Source organism: Gobio gobio, assembly GCF_949357685.1.
Source record: "Gobio gobio genome assembly, chromosome: 24".
Classification (NCBI taxonomy): domain Eukaryota; kingdom Metazoa; phylum Chordata; class Actinopteri; order Cypriniformes; family Gobionidae; genus Gobio; species Gobio gobio.
This window is the reverse complement of record NC_137120.1, coordinates 14525752-14541656: the sequence shown is the minus strand read 5'-3', so window position 1 is coordinate 14541656 and position 15905 is coordinate 14525752. Positions and strand designations below refer to the sequence as shown.

Below are 15905 nucleotides of genomic sequence, written 5' to 3'. Positions count from 1 at the left end.
ATATATATATATATATATATGTATGTCAACCGTTGAGTCACCATGGTTTAGGTAAGCGTTTAGGCACAATTACCTTTGTAATGCTGAATTGCAATTTATCTGTTCACTGAATAACTGAATTACTATTAAATGAATATACAACTAATTAATAAATATAACTAATAAATATAATTTATAACTTGGTTTTATTCAGAGACAGAGAGATAAAATGTAATAAGACAATTTCAGAGGTGTTCATTTGAAAAACAATGTGTTGCAAGAATGGCTTAATTAATACTGTAATATATGTACAGTACAGGACTTTTTTGACATTGCCAACCTGTAAATTAATTTTAGAGCAAGTAATAAACACAAAATGGATTGTTTGAGTTGCGTATTGTGCCTTTTTCCTTTACCGCTATTTGTGTAATAATTTTAATGGAACCGGAATCGGAACCGGAATCGTTAGGCGGAACCGAAACCGGAACCGGAAAATTTCTCACGATTCCCAACCCAAGTCCCAATACAACAACGCCACTCGCCTGTCTTCAAGTGCCCTGCATAAGTGTGAGTACCCTGTCGTAAGACTAGTACGGACGAAGGACTCCCACTTATCACAGGATTACCAAGGTACACTGGGATGCACACTCCAGTGGAGATATGCCAAAAATGCCTATCCGTAGGGAGGACTTAGAGAGTACACATATGACCCGCTGAGGGCTGCATATGGAAGAACTCTGGGGTACCAGCCAGAGGGTGGATTTTTAACCCCAGGGATGGCAGGGACTTGCCAAGGGAAAGACACCTGCTCACTGAGGAGGCTTACGGTGGAAATACATGTGTGGAGGTCGCCGGAGGGGAACTATGCACACGGGGCACCTGGCCGGACATGAGGGTCTGGGCTCGAAAAGGCAGACTGAACTGATGTCGGCGTCGACAGTGCTGGAGGAACTCAGGGCTCTTGGGGAAGCTCACCTGAGGAAAATAATCGCATGTATCCAGTCCGTGGAGTGGAATGGCAAGCAAGCGAAGACACCTGAGCCTGGTCCATTACCGGCCACTAGTAGAGGCGAGTACATAGTCAGACACTGGCTCCACTCGGAGATTGTAGAATCTGGTGAATGTGTTAGGTGTCGCCCAGCCTGCAGCTCTGCAGATGTCTGTTAGCGAGGCGCCATGCGCTAAAGCCCAAGAGGAGGCCACACTCCGGGTGGAGTGGGCCCTAACCCCAAGGGGACATGGTCGATCTTGCTGCTGGTAAGCCAAAACAATGGTGTCCACAATCCAGTGAGACAACCTCTGCTTTGAGAGAGCACTTCCCTTCCGCTCTCCACCATAACAGACAAAGAGCTGGTCTAAGGTCGTGAACACTGCGTCCTGTCTACGTAAGTGCGGAGAGCACGTACTGGACAGAGCAATGCCAAGGCTGGGTCTGCCTCCTCCAAAGGCAGCGCTTGCAGGTTCACCACCTGGTCTCGGAACAGAGTGGTGGGAACCTTGGGCATATATCCGGGCCGGGGTCTCAGGATCACGTGAGAGTTAGCCGGTCCGAATTCCAGGCACGCTTCGTCAACCGAAAATGCCTGCAGGTCCCCTACCCTCTTAAGAGAGGCCAATGCGGTCAGCAGTGCCGTCTTCAACGACAGGAACTTAATATCAACCGACCGCAAAGGCTCAAAGGGGAGGCCTCTGCAGAGCACTTAAAACTACTGAGAGGTCCCAAGAGGGTACGAGAGGAGAGCGAGGAGGATTCAGTCTCCTTGCTTCCCTCAGGAACCTGACGATCAGGTCGTGCTGACTTACCTTTTTGTCCCCCAAGAGATCATGGTGGGCAGATATTGCGGCCACATAAACTTTAAGGGTGGAGGGAGACAACCTTCACCTTGGAGGAATGAGAGCACGGACCGGATCGGGCATTTCCAGGGGTCTTCTTAGCGGGAAGAACACCAGGTGACGAAGAGGTTCCACTTCAATGCATAGGCATGTCGCGTGGACTCTGCCCTAGCGGAAGTGATGGTAACCACCACCGCAGGTGGTAGGGTACTCAAACCTGACACGTCCCGTCCAGGAGCCACATGTGTAGCTCCAAAATCCGGGAAGCGGGTGCTAAAGGGTGCCCCGTCTCTGAGTGAGGAAGTTCTTCCTCAGAGGGATAGGCCAGGGAGGGGCTGTTGCAAGGAGTAGCAGTTCTGAGAACCAGGTCTGGCCGTGCCAATACGGGGCGACCAACATGACCTGCTCCTTGTCCTGCCTGATCTTGCACAGTACTCGTGCGAGAAGGCTCACTGGGGGGAATGCATATTTGCATAGGCCCCGCGGCCAGCTGTGCGCCAGTGCATCCGTGCCGAGCGTGCCCTCGATCAGGGAATAGAACAGGTTGCAATGGGAAGAGTTGTGGGAGGCAAACAGATCTACCTGTGTGTCACCGAACTGTTCCCAAATCAGCTGGACCGTCTGGGGATGGAGTCTCCATTCTCCAGGAAGTGGCTGAAACTGTGAGAGCTCATCAGCTGCGTCTCGGGACTCGATCGCGAAGCCAGTGCTGAAGCGGTCTCATATGTAGCAATCTGAGCGGCGTCACTGCGGCTGCAGATGCCATATGCCCCAGGAGCCTCTGAAATTGTTTCAGTGGAACCATACTCTTGCTCACGATTCGACGGAGGCAAGTCAGCAGAGACTGCGCGAGCTTGCTCGTAAGCTGCGCGCACATGGCGACCGTGTCGATATCCATACCGAGAAAAGAGATCCTCTGCACGGGGCAAAGTTTGCTCTTCTCCCAGCTGACCAGAAGGCCCAGACGGGCTAAGTGCTGGAGCACTAGGTCTCTGTGTTCGCAAACCTGCGCTCGAGAGTGACTCATTATGAGCCAGTCATCAAGGAAGTTCAGGATGCAAACCCGAGCTGCCTGAGCGGCGCAAGGGCTGCCATGACAATCTTCGTGAAGACGCGAGGGGACAGAATTAGCTCGAATGGGAGGACCGCGTACTGATATGTACTGATAGGCGGACTCCCCAAAAGCAGGGAGGAGCCTGCGCAAACCGAATCGCGTAGCCGAGCCTGATGGTCTTCGTGACCCAGTGGACAGTCCCGGAAGCTGTAGCCGGGCTCCCAGGAACTGACCAGCAGGGTCACTTGAACCACAGACGTACCCTGGGTGGGGCAGCGAGGCAGCGTGACTGGCCCAGACGTGGCCCGGGGGCCAGCAGCGGAAGGATTTTCCCCCTGACACGCCCGAAGGCGGAGCGCAGCCTAATCGTCATCCCCAAAGGACTCTAGGCCACCTTGAGATGCGGCGATCGACATCTCGTTGCTATCTGGAGTGTAAACAAAACGAATGGGGCATCAGAAAACACACAAAGCTGTTGCAGATCACTGCACAGATCAGCAGGCAGGCAATGTGAGATCGCTGGAACGCGTCTTCACACCACTTCCTTATATACCCACGATGTGGGGCGGAGTTACGCATGCAAATTCCGCATGCCCATGGCATTGGCACTGCCATTGGGCGCTGTTAAATTCCTCGAAGGTAATTGGCTTCTAAGCGAAACCCCCATTCGTTAGTCACTAACGTTACGTCGTAGTGACTGAACGAAAGGGAACAACGGTATGTTGTTTAACCATGCAAAGCCACATGTCCTATTTGTCACATTCCAGTTTTTGTCTGCTTGACAGGACTATACAAATGTGTGTATCTTGTATTAAACAGGTAAAATCTGGTGCTTTGAGTACAATTTTCTCATACTGACCACTGGATTTTCAACATGGCACTTCATGGCTAAAAACTCTGAGGATTTGAGAATTAGAATTGTTGCTCTCCACAAAGTTGGCCTAGGCTATAAGAAGATAGGTAACACCCTGAATCTGAGTTATAGTACATTGGCTAGGGTCACACAGAGGTTTTCCAAGATGGGTTCCTCTCGGAAAACCTTGTGCTGTGCGTCAGGTGCAGAAGCTGGCTTCAAAAAACAGAAGCATGAGTGCTGCCAGCATTGCTTTAGATGTTGCAGAAGCGGAAGGTCCGCTTGTCAGTGCTCAGACCATACGCTGCACACTGCAACAATTCGGTTTGCATGGCCATCGTCCCAGAAGGAAGCCTCTTCTGAAGCTGGCTCACAAGAAAGCCCGCAAACAATTTGCTGTAGACATCCTGTCCAAGAACATGAATTGCTGGTACCATGCCCAGTGGCCTGATGCGACCAAGATAAACTTGTTTGGCTCAGATAGTGTCTAGCATGTGTGGTGATGCCCTGGTGAGGAGTACAAAGAAAATTGTGTCTTGCCTACAGTCAAGCGAGGTGGTGGTAGCATGCATGAGTCTGAGGCTGCATGAGTGCTGCTGGTACTGGGGAGCTGCACTTTATTGAGGGAAACATGAATTCCAACATGTACTGTGATATTCTGAAGCACAAGATAATGGCCTCTCTTCAGATAAGCAGTTTTCCAACATGATAACGACCCCAAACACACCGCCAAGATGACAACTGCCTTGCTGAGGAAGCTGAAGATGAAGGTGATAGAGTGGCCAAGTACTGTACGTCTCCAGACCTGAACCCTATTGAGCACCTGTTGGGCATCCTCAAGCGGAAGGTGGAGAAGCGCCATGTGTCTAACATTCAGCAGCTCCGTGATGTTTTGACACTGTACTCACTTTTGTTGCCAGCTATTTTGACAATAATGGCTGTATGTTAAGTTATTTTCAGAGGACAGTAAATATGTCAAACTGCTATACAAACTGCTATACAAGCAGCACACCGACTACTCTAAAATATATACGTTTAATTTCTATAGTATTGTCCCATGACTAAAATGATTGCTGAAATGTAAGGGGTGTACTCAGTGGTTAAAGTGGGATTTGGCAGGTGGGGGAACCCTCAAATTTTGTGTAGGTGCAACAGGGAAAAATTATTCAGCGTAGGAAAACATATTGAGTATCGTGGCATAGCAATACTCTGCGGGATAAGATTGTCACTGTGGCACCAAGTATCACAATACTTATTTACTTGATATTTTAATGGTTTTATTTTGGTCTATCTACATCTACACTGATATGATGACGATACATTTACATTTTACATTTACATTTAGTCATTTAGCAGACGCTTTTATCCAAAGAAACTTACAAATGAGAGCAATAGAAGCAACTAGAACAGTCAAGGGCAACAGTATGCAAGTGCTGTAATAAGTCTCAGTTAATCTAGCACAGAACACACAGGACAGAACTTTTATTTTAATTTTATTATTATTATTATTTTAAATAAATTAGACAGACAGAAAATGAATAGAATGTTAAGTGCTATTCTTGATTGGTCAGGTGCTGCTGGAAGAGATGTGTCTTTAGCTGTTTTTTGAAAATGGCTACAGACTCGGCTGCTCGAATTGAGATAGGCAGGTCATTTCACCAGGGGGGGGGGCGGTCCAGGAAAAGGTCCGTGAGAGTGATTTCATGCCTCTTTGGTATGGCACCACAAGGCATCGTTTACTGGCAGAACGTAAGCTCCTGGAGGGTGTATAAGTCTGAAAAAGCGAGTTTAGGTATATTGGTGCAGAGCCAGTGGTTGCTTTGAAGGCAGTGTCTTGAATTTGATGCGAGTGGCTATTGGCAGCCAGTGGAGACTGATGAAGAGAGGCGTGACGTGCGCTCTCTTCGGCTTGTTAAAGACCACCCTCGCCACGATACGATGTTAAAATTGCTGACCACCAAATTATGGGACAGAAATGGCTGGACACAACTACAACAGAAGTAAATCAAAACCTAAATAGACCTGTCAAATATCAAAATGCAGAATCAAAGGTTTTGTGTATCATAAAATAAAAGAAACAACAACGGTCCAAATATTGTGGCTATTCTCACATCCAGTCAAAGTAGCTCCCATATTGACTGGTACTGTGACTTGATTTATCCTTTTAACTCCACAGGTCCGTATTAAGTAGGGCCCTGGGGCCCCATAGTAGCTGATCTTGGTGCCACAATGTTTTCTACCACAGAAATATATATATTCTCCTTTTTTTTAATAAATCGTCAAAGTACAGAGATACAATAAGTATATACTGTCGGAATATTACATTTTAATATTAAGTACAATGAATATATACTGTCTGAATATTCAAATGTAATATTAAGTACTATATATTAATATGCCAGGCTGCAACAGATTAACTCCAGGGGCCTATACCATGAAGCCGGTTTAGCTGGCTAGCCAGATATGTTTAAGCTTAGTTTGTGCCAATTCTGGGTTTTAAAGTGGTTTGGCTTTTAGTAGTGTTCATCTCCATAGTAACTTATGCTCCAAGGCTAACCTGCTCCAGGGCAGGTTATGTTCTGGATAAGAGATCTCAAACTGAAATTGGACCAATCAGCTGTAATTAAAGTGTCTACTCAAAATTAAAGGTCACTACAGAGCAAATGGTTTTTAAAGACTGAAGCCTCTGGCTTTTTACAATGATTATTTATAATAATAATAATAATAATTTTGGATGATTTAGATATCATTTATGTAATTATTATACACTTAATCAATTACACATGTATCATTTTAGTTAATCAATCACTGATAGGCACTTAGTTAAAATGAATATAAATAGCCTATATACAGGTCATAAACAAATATGCTTTATAATCATTAAATAAAGCTATAAAAATTACTATGTGAGCTTAAATGTTAAATTCTCGAAGCAGGTCAAAGCAAACAGGTTTCCAGAAACAGCTACAACTTTCAAGAATATACAACTGCCTTAAGGAGTTAAAACCAGTGAGATCCCAAATTTGAGCTATTTAGGGGAGGTCGGGGGTCATGGTCCCCCAAGAAAATTTTGATTTCTCTGATCTATATATGTGCATTTTAAGATAAAAAAAATTAATAGTAGTTTTTAAAAACATGTTAGTCGGCTGTAGATTATCTGTCACAGCGACATCATAGCGACATCCGACAACTACGGCCATGTCATAGGCTACAGTCGTGTAGGCAGTTTACCTCAACACTTACTTCCTTGTTCAGCTAGTTTTGCCACAGAGCTTTTATGATGTTGCGCTTGTATTCAAATGGATAAAGTGACTGCCTGGTGCTCGTTATCACTTTAATAGAGCGGCGAAAGCACCGAACCAGTTTGTCAGTGCTGTGCATGAGACGATCCAGCTCCTCTCACGCTACGACCGCTGAATCTATTTATTTATTCATTTATCTGAGGCGCTGGAACGTAGTTCCGGACCGTTCCGGCCCACTTTAACCCCTGGGTGTACTTACTTTTGTGAGATACTGTATACCGTCACATTCAGTGTTGGTTTTATTTTCATGGACTTTTTTTTTCTCTTCTCAATTTTTCTTGTGTTTCCTTGGTTATCCCGGTTACCAAGTATGTTTTCATTGGTTGTCATGGTTTCATTGATTTTACACCCCTGTTTCTTATTTTAATCATAAGCTTGCTCTGTATATGTAACCCTCAGTTTGTGCTGTTCTTTGTCTGGCATTGCTTGTGCATTTTGTGTTCTTTATTTGTATCTTTATTTGCACTTGTATCTTTATTTTGATTTGTTTATTAAAGTATATTGATATAAAATATATAGATTTTTTTTGCTTTGCATCGTCTCATCTCATCTTTGTTTGATCAACCAAGTTTTCTTTTTAATATTACTTGTACTTTAACACCGCAACTACCAGCAGTGGCATGTCTTATCCATCTTAAAAGTGTTTTTTTCTGCCACAATATGAACTACCAATAAAAGCTAACTATATCCTGCATCCCTTTTTGGACTTTAGACTCTGGAAAATCTCATTTCTGCCTTCTAATAACACTTGCAGTGTATATACAGTGTACAGGTAAGTATTAATACCCTTTCAGTCAGTCACGTTCGGTGTAAGTGGGACCTATCCAACAAATTGGGGTCACTTCTGAGAGCCCCTATCAGTTCTAAGTGTATAGAGAACAGGCCAATGGCCATTGGCGTGCGAGATTTGCATCTTGCGCTCCACCCCACAGTGCAGGTATAAATCCGGAAGCGGATGCAGCACACACTTGTCATTCACTTCGGAGCCGTTGTTTGTGTTGCTGAAGAGTGTTCAAGAATAAACAAAGAGAAAGTAAGTGCTGGATTTTAACATATATAATCGCTGCCGTTATAATGGCCCATTTCGAATGTTTTCGTGCTTTTTTTTTTGAGCGGTGATTAAATATTTTGCTCTTGTAAATACTTGCCAGCATTTCAGTAATAAAAGTCTAGATCTTTAAAATGCATCCAAATTACAGCAAAGCGCAACCACAAGGTGCTCTGCAGTGGCCAAAAAGGATATAAACAGTGAATTTTTGAGTGGTATATTCTTGAAAACTGTGGAATCGGACGGTAATTCAATTACCACACAACCTTGTTGTTTGTCTAAAAACAGGAGCTAATTCTGTGGTGGTGGGAGAAAAACACTGATATTCTGGATTAAGATGAGAATAAAATCACTGACTACTAGCCCCTGTAAATTATGAAAACACCTTACGACCGCAGGACAAACAGACCCCTGTCTGTTGTGCCATTGGTCCTGCTTGCACGGTTGCTGGATGCCTGGCTGGCGCTTCCCAGCCCGTCTCGCTGGCTCATCCGTACTATGAGACTCGGCTATGCAATTCAGTTCCCCCGGCGGCCCCCCAAGTCCACTTCACCTCCGTGCTGAAGGAGGCTGCCCCTGTATTACGGGCGGAGGTCGCAGTCCTACTGGCGAATGACGCGATAGAGCCGGTCCCTCCAGCCGATATGAAGAAAGGCTTCTACAGGCCGTACTTCATTGTACCCAAGATAGGCAGTGGCTTACGGCCAATCTTGGACCTGCGATACTTGAATCAGTCCCTGCACAGGCTGCCGTTTAAGATTCTAATGCAGAAATGCATCTTCAGGTGCATCCGTTCCCAAGATTGGTTTGCAACGATCGACCTGAAGGATGCGTACTTTCATGTCTTGATTCTCCCTTGACACAGACTGTTCCTGCGCTTTGCGTTCGAGGGACGCGCATATCAGTACAAAGTCTTACCCTTCAGGCTGTCCCTGTCGCCCTGTGTCTTCACGAAAGTCGCGGAGGCGGCCATTGCTCCCATGAGAGAGCATGGTGTTCGCATCCTCAACTACCTCAACGACGACTGGCTAATATTAGCCCAGTCCAGAGATCAGTTGTGCGAACACAGGAGCATGGTGCTCAGTCACCTCAGCCAGTTGGGGCTTCGGGTCAACTGGGTGAAGAGCAAACTCTGCCCCGTGCAAAGGATCTCTTTTCTCGGTATGGAGTTGGATTCGGTCAACCTGATAGCGCGCTTCATCAGTGGGGATGAGCGCCAGCTGCGCGCTGCAGCGATCTCGGGTCTCACGGAGGAGTGAGGGAGTATAAAGGAGAAGCGACGACAGTGAAGGAAGAGAGAGGACCAGGCCTGGATTTTGTGTTGTTTTGAGTTACGTTTTGTTATGTGTGTGTGCTGCAGTCGTCCGTGAGGGGCTGCAGCTTTTATTTTCATTTTGTGTTTATTTGTTTTTGTATGTAGGCGGCAGTCGACCGTGAGGGGCTGCCGCCGCCATTTTATTTTGTGTTTATTTTTGATTGAACTTGTTGAGTGTTCGCCGTTTCCCGCTTCCTTCTTCCCGTACGAACAAACTTTACTACAGTGGTGCCGAAGCCCGGGAGGAAGGAGGGACATGCTGTCGAAGAGCCCTCGCTGCTGAGGGGGATCGCGGTGCTGAGGAGTTCGGGCAGCGCGGATGAGAGAAGACCGCGAGGGGCTGCCCCAGGTGGTGGTGCTGGAGCGGATGAAGGTCGGTGGGACGGAGAGCTCGCTGCCGTGCCCCTGGGTCGAGGTGGGGTGGCTGCCGTCCTAGAGGGAGCACGGAGGAGTCATTGGCGTTCGCCGTGGGCCAGAGCCTGTATCCCACCGCCGTGTAGGGGAGGGGCAGGGAGTGCACGGGTCTCGCTGCCGGCTGCCCTCAACAGGAGGAGCCACCGCCGGCCGCCAGGGGGTGGAGGAGGATCGAGCCGTAAACCGAGCGTCCAGTACCACCGCTTGGCACCGCGAGGAAGAACCTCTCGGCTGGCTGAGGACCGAGCGGCAGTGTGTCTCTCAGAACTGGTGCTCCTCGCAACAGCCACTCCCTGGCCCATTTCTCTGAGGAAGGACCTTCTGACTCAGGGACGGGGCACCCGCGTCCGGACCTCTAAAAAAAAACTCCATGTCTGGTCCGTGTTCAGGACGCAGAGGTTCTAGGTGGCCTACCACAGGCTGTGGTAGACACCATCACTTGCTCTAGAGCCCCCTATACGAGGCGCCTCTATGCTCCGAAGTGGAACCTGTTCGTCAAATGGTCTTCTTCCCACCGGGAAGACCCCCAAAGATGTTCGATCAGTTCAGTGCTTTCCTTCCTGCAAGATGGGTAGGAGTGAAGGCTGTCTCCTTCCACCCTTAAAGTGTATGTTGCTGCTATCGCCACACATCACAACATGGATGATGGCAAGGCCTTACAGAAGCATGATCTCATCGTCAGGTTCCTGAGGGGAGTGAGGAGAATGAATCTGCCTCGCTCTCACTCTATACCCTCTTGGGACTTATTACTGGTGCTGACCGCACTCCAGAGACCACCATTTGAGCCCTTGCAGTCAGCTGAGTTAAAGATCTTGTCTTGGAATACACTGCTCCTGACTGCATTGGCCTCCATCAAGAGGGAGGGGACCTACAGGCATTTTTAGCCAACGAATCATGCCTGGAATTCATTGACCGGATACGTGCCCAAGGTTCCCACTACTCCCTTCCGGCCAGCAGAAGGGAAAGGCTGTCTCCAAGCAGAGGATTTGAAGGCCCACTCCACTAGGAGTGTTGCCTCTTCCTGGGCACTGGCGCACTGCGCCTCGCTGAGAGATATACGTAGAGCTGCGGGCTGGGCGTCACCTAACATGTTCGCTAGATTCTATAGCCTCTGTGTAGAACCGGTATCTACCCGTGTGCTCGCTTCAACCAGCCAGTAACACCGAAGTGCCCGTTCTTGTGTCGGCTTGCTGCGCCATTCCCCTCCTCATGTACCGGATAAGTCAGCTTTTTTACTCCAGTCGAGTTCCCCAGCTAGGTGTACCCTGTGAGTTCCTCCACCACCATACGGCGCTCAGATGTGGCGAAGCATCTGGCACCAGGCTCAGTAGGGCAAGTGGGCATGCTTTCCCAGCGTTATCCAATACCTGCTGAATGGGTCTTGCGGAAGAGCAGCAGTGACTCTCCTTGCGTGACTTCCCTGCCCAGAAAAAGGTGAGGGTCCAGAGGGACTCAGGCAGGGGTGCTGGAAGTGGCACAGCCGTGGCTGTGTCCAACGGACATCTCGGTTACGTATGTAACCCTCATTTCCTGAAGAAGGAAACGGAGACGTTCTTCCCGTCGCCACGGTTGATCACTACAGGACCGAGTCACTAGTTCGACTCCTCAGTGAAAAACAAGTGTGCTGCTTCCGGATTTTTACCAGCTCTGCGGGGCGGAGCGCCAGATGCAAATCTCGCACGCCAATGGCCATTTGCCTATTCTGTATACACTCGAAGCTGATAGGGGCTCTCAGAAGTGATCCCAATTCGTCGGATACGTCCCACGTATGTCTCCATTCCCTTCTCCAGGCAACGAGGGTTACATACGTAACCGAGACGTTCTCTATTGACTCTATTGAGTATGACTGAGTTACTCTCTTCCCCTAGTTTCTTCTAATGCTTTTGGCTTGATAACTTCATATTTATGATCTCGGTCAATTCTCTTAGTGACAAGTACAATACGTTATAATGAACTGAACACTTGGACAAATATTTGACAAACCAACTGTCTAATTTTTGGCTGTAAATTTGAGAAACACAACTCTTCACATTTTTTGAGACAGTTTGTGTGACCAACAACAAGAACATTAAATACCTTTTGGTAGGTGATGGTGTTTTCTCACTGAAGTTTGGTCCGTCACCTTTTGAATTATCACTCTTCATAGACAAAGAACTGAATACAGGTGAATCTGATCTTTCACTAAAGACACAAGGTGATGAAAAAAAACATTTTTAAGTTTTTATGATAAATACTGAAATACTTTAACATACTCTATGTGTGACCAACAGCGAGAAACACATGAAATACCTTTTGGTAGATGTTTCTTCAGTGAAATATGGTACATCCCCTTTCGACTGGTCACTCTTCACAGACTCAGAGCTGGAAACCTCTGAGTCTGATCTTTCCCTAATAACACGAGAGAAAGAGAGAAAGAGAGAAAGAGAGAAAGAAAGAAAGAAAGAAAGAAAGAAAGAAAGAAAGAAAGAAAGAAAGAAAGAATGAAAGAAAGAAAGATTTTACTGAAATGGTACTTAGTCTTATTTGAAGAGGTTTACTGGTGTAAACAGTTTAACACAAACTATAACTGTGCATTAATATATATATATATATATATATATATATATATATATATATATATATATATATATATATATATATATATATATATATATATATATATATATATATATATATATATATATATTATAGGGAGTGCAGAATTATTAGGCACGTTGATTTTCTGATCATATTTTTTTTCCAGGCACATTTGACCAATTCCAAACCACAGTAATCCTAATAACTACTATTAATTTAGTATTTAATAATGTATAAGTGATATATAATTGTTCATGAAGGCTGGAAATGAAAAACACCTTATTTTCAGGTGTGCAGAATTATTAGGCATGTTTTCTTTTACAGATAAATTGAGCCAAAAAAGAGATTTAACTCAGACTGAAAAGTCAAAAATTATTAAATACCCATGAGAAGGATGCAATACTAATGCAATACTAGACATTGCAGTTAAGGCATGACCATTGGACAGTGAAATGCTCGTTGGGTCAGCAGGGTCAGACAAAAACATGTGGTGAAGAAAAGACACCTGTTAACTGCAAAAGAATTAAGAATTAAGGTGAAGAATTAAGGGTGAAACCATCAGGAACCCTTTAGTCTCCAGCGCCACCATTTTCCAGAGCTGCAACCTACCTGGAGTCTCCAGAAGTGCAAGGTGTCAGGATCTCAGAGACTTCAGTTAGGTAAAGAATCCTAAAAAATGACCCCCACTAAATAAGAATCATAAGCTGAAGTGTTGTAAAATACATGAAGCCTGCTTTTTTATAGGCTTTATAGGTTTTATATGTTGAGAGTGACTCTTGAAGGACCAGCACCACATCCTCTAGTAGCACTGTTTGAAGAATTCATCTTCCAGAATCTGGCAGTACGTTTTGGGAGTTCCTTTTAGTCCATCCTGAAGTCCGTTTTGCAGAGATGGACTAAAAATGAACTCCCAAAACGTACTGCCAGATTCTGGAAGATGAATTCTTCAAACAGTGGTACTAGAGGATGTGGTGCTGGTCACATGTGGTGTTTTACTCACAAGAATTCATCTTCCAGAATCTGGCAGTACGTTTTGGGAGTTCATTTTTAGTCCATCTCTGCAAAACGGACTTCAGGATGGACTAAAATGAACTCCCAAAACGTACTGCCAGATTCTGGAAGATGAATTCTTCAAACAGTGGTACTAGAGGATGTGGTGCTGGTCCTTCAAGAGTCACTCTCAACCTATCTGTCCATAAAGCCTATAAAAAAACCTTCTTCGTGTATTTTACAACACTTCAGCTTGTGATTCTTATCTAGTGGGGGTCATTTTTTAGGATTCTTTACCTAAATGAAGTCTCTGAGATCCTGACACCTTGCACTTCTGGAGACTCCAGGTAGGTTGCAGCTTTGGAAAATGGTGGCGCTGGAGACTAAAGGGTTCCTGATGGTTTCACCCTTAATTCTTCAACTTAATTCTTAATTCTTTTGCGGTTAATATGTGTCTTTTCTTCACCACCTGTTTTTGTCTGACCCTGCTGACCCAACGAGCATTTCACTGTCCAATGGTCATGCCTTAACTGCAATGTCTAGTATTGCATTAGTATTGCATCCTTCTCATGGGCATTTAATACTTTTTGACTTTTCAGTCTGAGTTAAATCTCTTTTTTGGCTCAATTTATCTGTAAAAGAAAACATGCCTAATAATTCTGCACACCTGAATATAAGGTGTTTTTCATTTCCAGCCTTCATGAACAATTATATATCACTTATACATTATTAAATACTAAATAAATAGTAGTTATTAGGATTACTGTGGTTTGGAATTGGTCAAATGTGCCTGGAAAAAAAATATGATCAGAAAATCAACGTGCCTAATAATTCTGCACTCCCTGTATATATATATATATATATATATATATATATATATATATATTTATATATATATTTATATATATATATATATATATATATTTATATATATATTTATATATATATATATATATATATATATATATATATATATATATATATATATATATATATATATACATATACATACTATATATATATATATATATATATATATATATATATATATATATATATATATATATATATATATATATATATATATATATATCATAAAACTTGATATATACTCTACAACTAAAATTAACTACAATTTTGCCACTTCAGTAAGATTGTGATTTTTTTTTTACAGTCTATGGTGAAAACAGACTTACCTCTGCTTCTCTGAGAGACTCATCTCAGAGAGAGAGTCCTTTCCTCGCTCCTCTGACATACAGCAGCTAAACTGCCATTGAAAACAGATCAGCACTGGATCTTTGTGTTAAAGGATTCAGCTGCTCAGCATGACCTGGACATGACAATAATGTTATGAGGTGAATATAATTATGTGTTGAGTTGGTAACAAACAAGCTGCATAAACATAACATGGGCTCTGAAACAAATATTTTCATTTGGTGTAACCAAACTGTGTCGTGTTTAGGTGCATTTCAAATAGGAAAAACTGAATATGTAGGCTATTGCAGTTTTATATGATTTTACACTCATATTTCCTTATCCACCAAAGAACCATAGTTCTTCAGCACATCATTTTGAATTACGTCAGTCTCAGAATTTATTGTAGACTATTTATTATAAATACTACCACAATATTTGAATGTTTGAAAAAATATAGGTTATCGTGCTAAGGGAACTGAAACATTTTATTTCATGATAGGCCTACTTCTCTTTTGATACAAACCAAAAGACATCGACCGCGTGCGTGGGTTTACCCGCCTGTAAGGGTCTGATTTCCCGTTAGAATGCTTTCGATTTCGCATCATCACAAAACATCAGCTTTAAATCAAAGGAAGGCCATTTTTAAAAAGCATCGTAATACATTCATTGAAAAAAAAAAGAAACATTACCTGCTCATTAACGTACTTGTAATCGAGGACGTTTTAAAACTTACTTGCAGCAGTTCGACGGTCTGGAGCAAACGAGGTGCAGAATGGTTTCTTTTTCTCCCCGTTACTGCTCATCACGTGGTACGATTCCACAGACCTTTGGTAACAGCCAGACTGTGTTGCTGATTTACGACCTTTTATGCCTGTAAACGGTTAAACGTTGACTGGCTGTTCTAACATCCTCATTTTTATGCCTTAAAGCTTAAGAATGCGTAATTTCTGTGCCTTGAATAATTTGTGTTGGTCAGGTCTTTAGCTATCAAGTGCAATCATGCCGCCGGCAAAGATAATGAGATGTGTTCATATGAGAATTGACAGACTATCCTACTTCCTCACCAAACTGTATTTTTTTAATAGCCTATGCAAGAACATCTGCCTAGGAGATGTTTGGGTGCCTCCGAATTGGAAGTAATTTAACTTCATTCCATCTTTATTAGCCTGAACCCTAAAGTAGGCTAACATGAAGTCTTGTTTTATTTTTTATTTTATTTTTTCATTACTTCTGGACGGTGAATATTCTGCGTTTATCTACAAAACACTTTCAGTTAATACAAACATAAACAAAGTAGGCTATATAGCCTATTGACATTAGTTTAATAGCAGGCACTTTGTGAA

The 15905-nt window shown here is 44.0% G+C and overlaps 1 protein-coding gene across 1 annotated transcript in view; it reads right to left on the bottom strand.

The window, feature by feature from the left end:
* Window positions 1-15616, bottom strand: part of LOC307120412 (uncharacterized protein) — a 59698-nt gene extending 44082 nt beyond the window's left edge. Inside the window, exons 1-4 of the mRNA XM_079807432.1 lie at window positions 15296-15616; window positions 14562-14695; window positions 12088-12186; window positions 11875-11979 (exon numbers count right to left, since the gene is read on the bottom strand). Coding sequence (XP_079663558.1) covers window positions 11875-11979; window positions 12088-12186; window positions 14562-14620 — 263 coding nt within the window. The 5' untranslated portion in view covers window positions 14621-14695; window positions 15296-15616. The remainder of the gene's footprint in view (window positions 1-11874; window positions 11980-12087; window positions 12187-14561; window positions 14696-15295) is intronic.
* Between the last annotated feature and the right edge of the window lie 289 nt (window positions 15617-15905).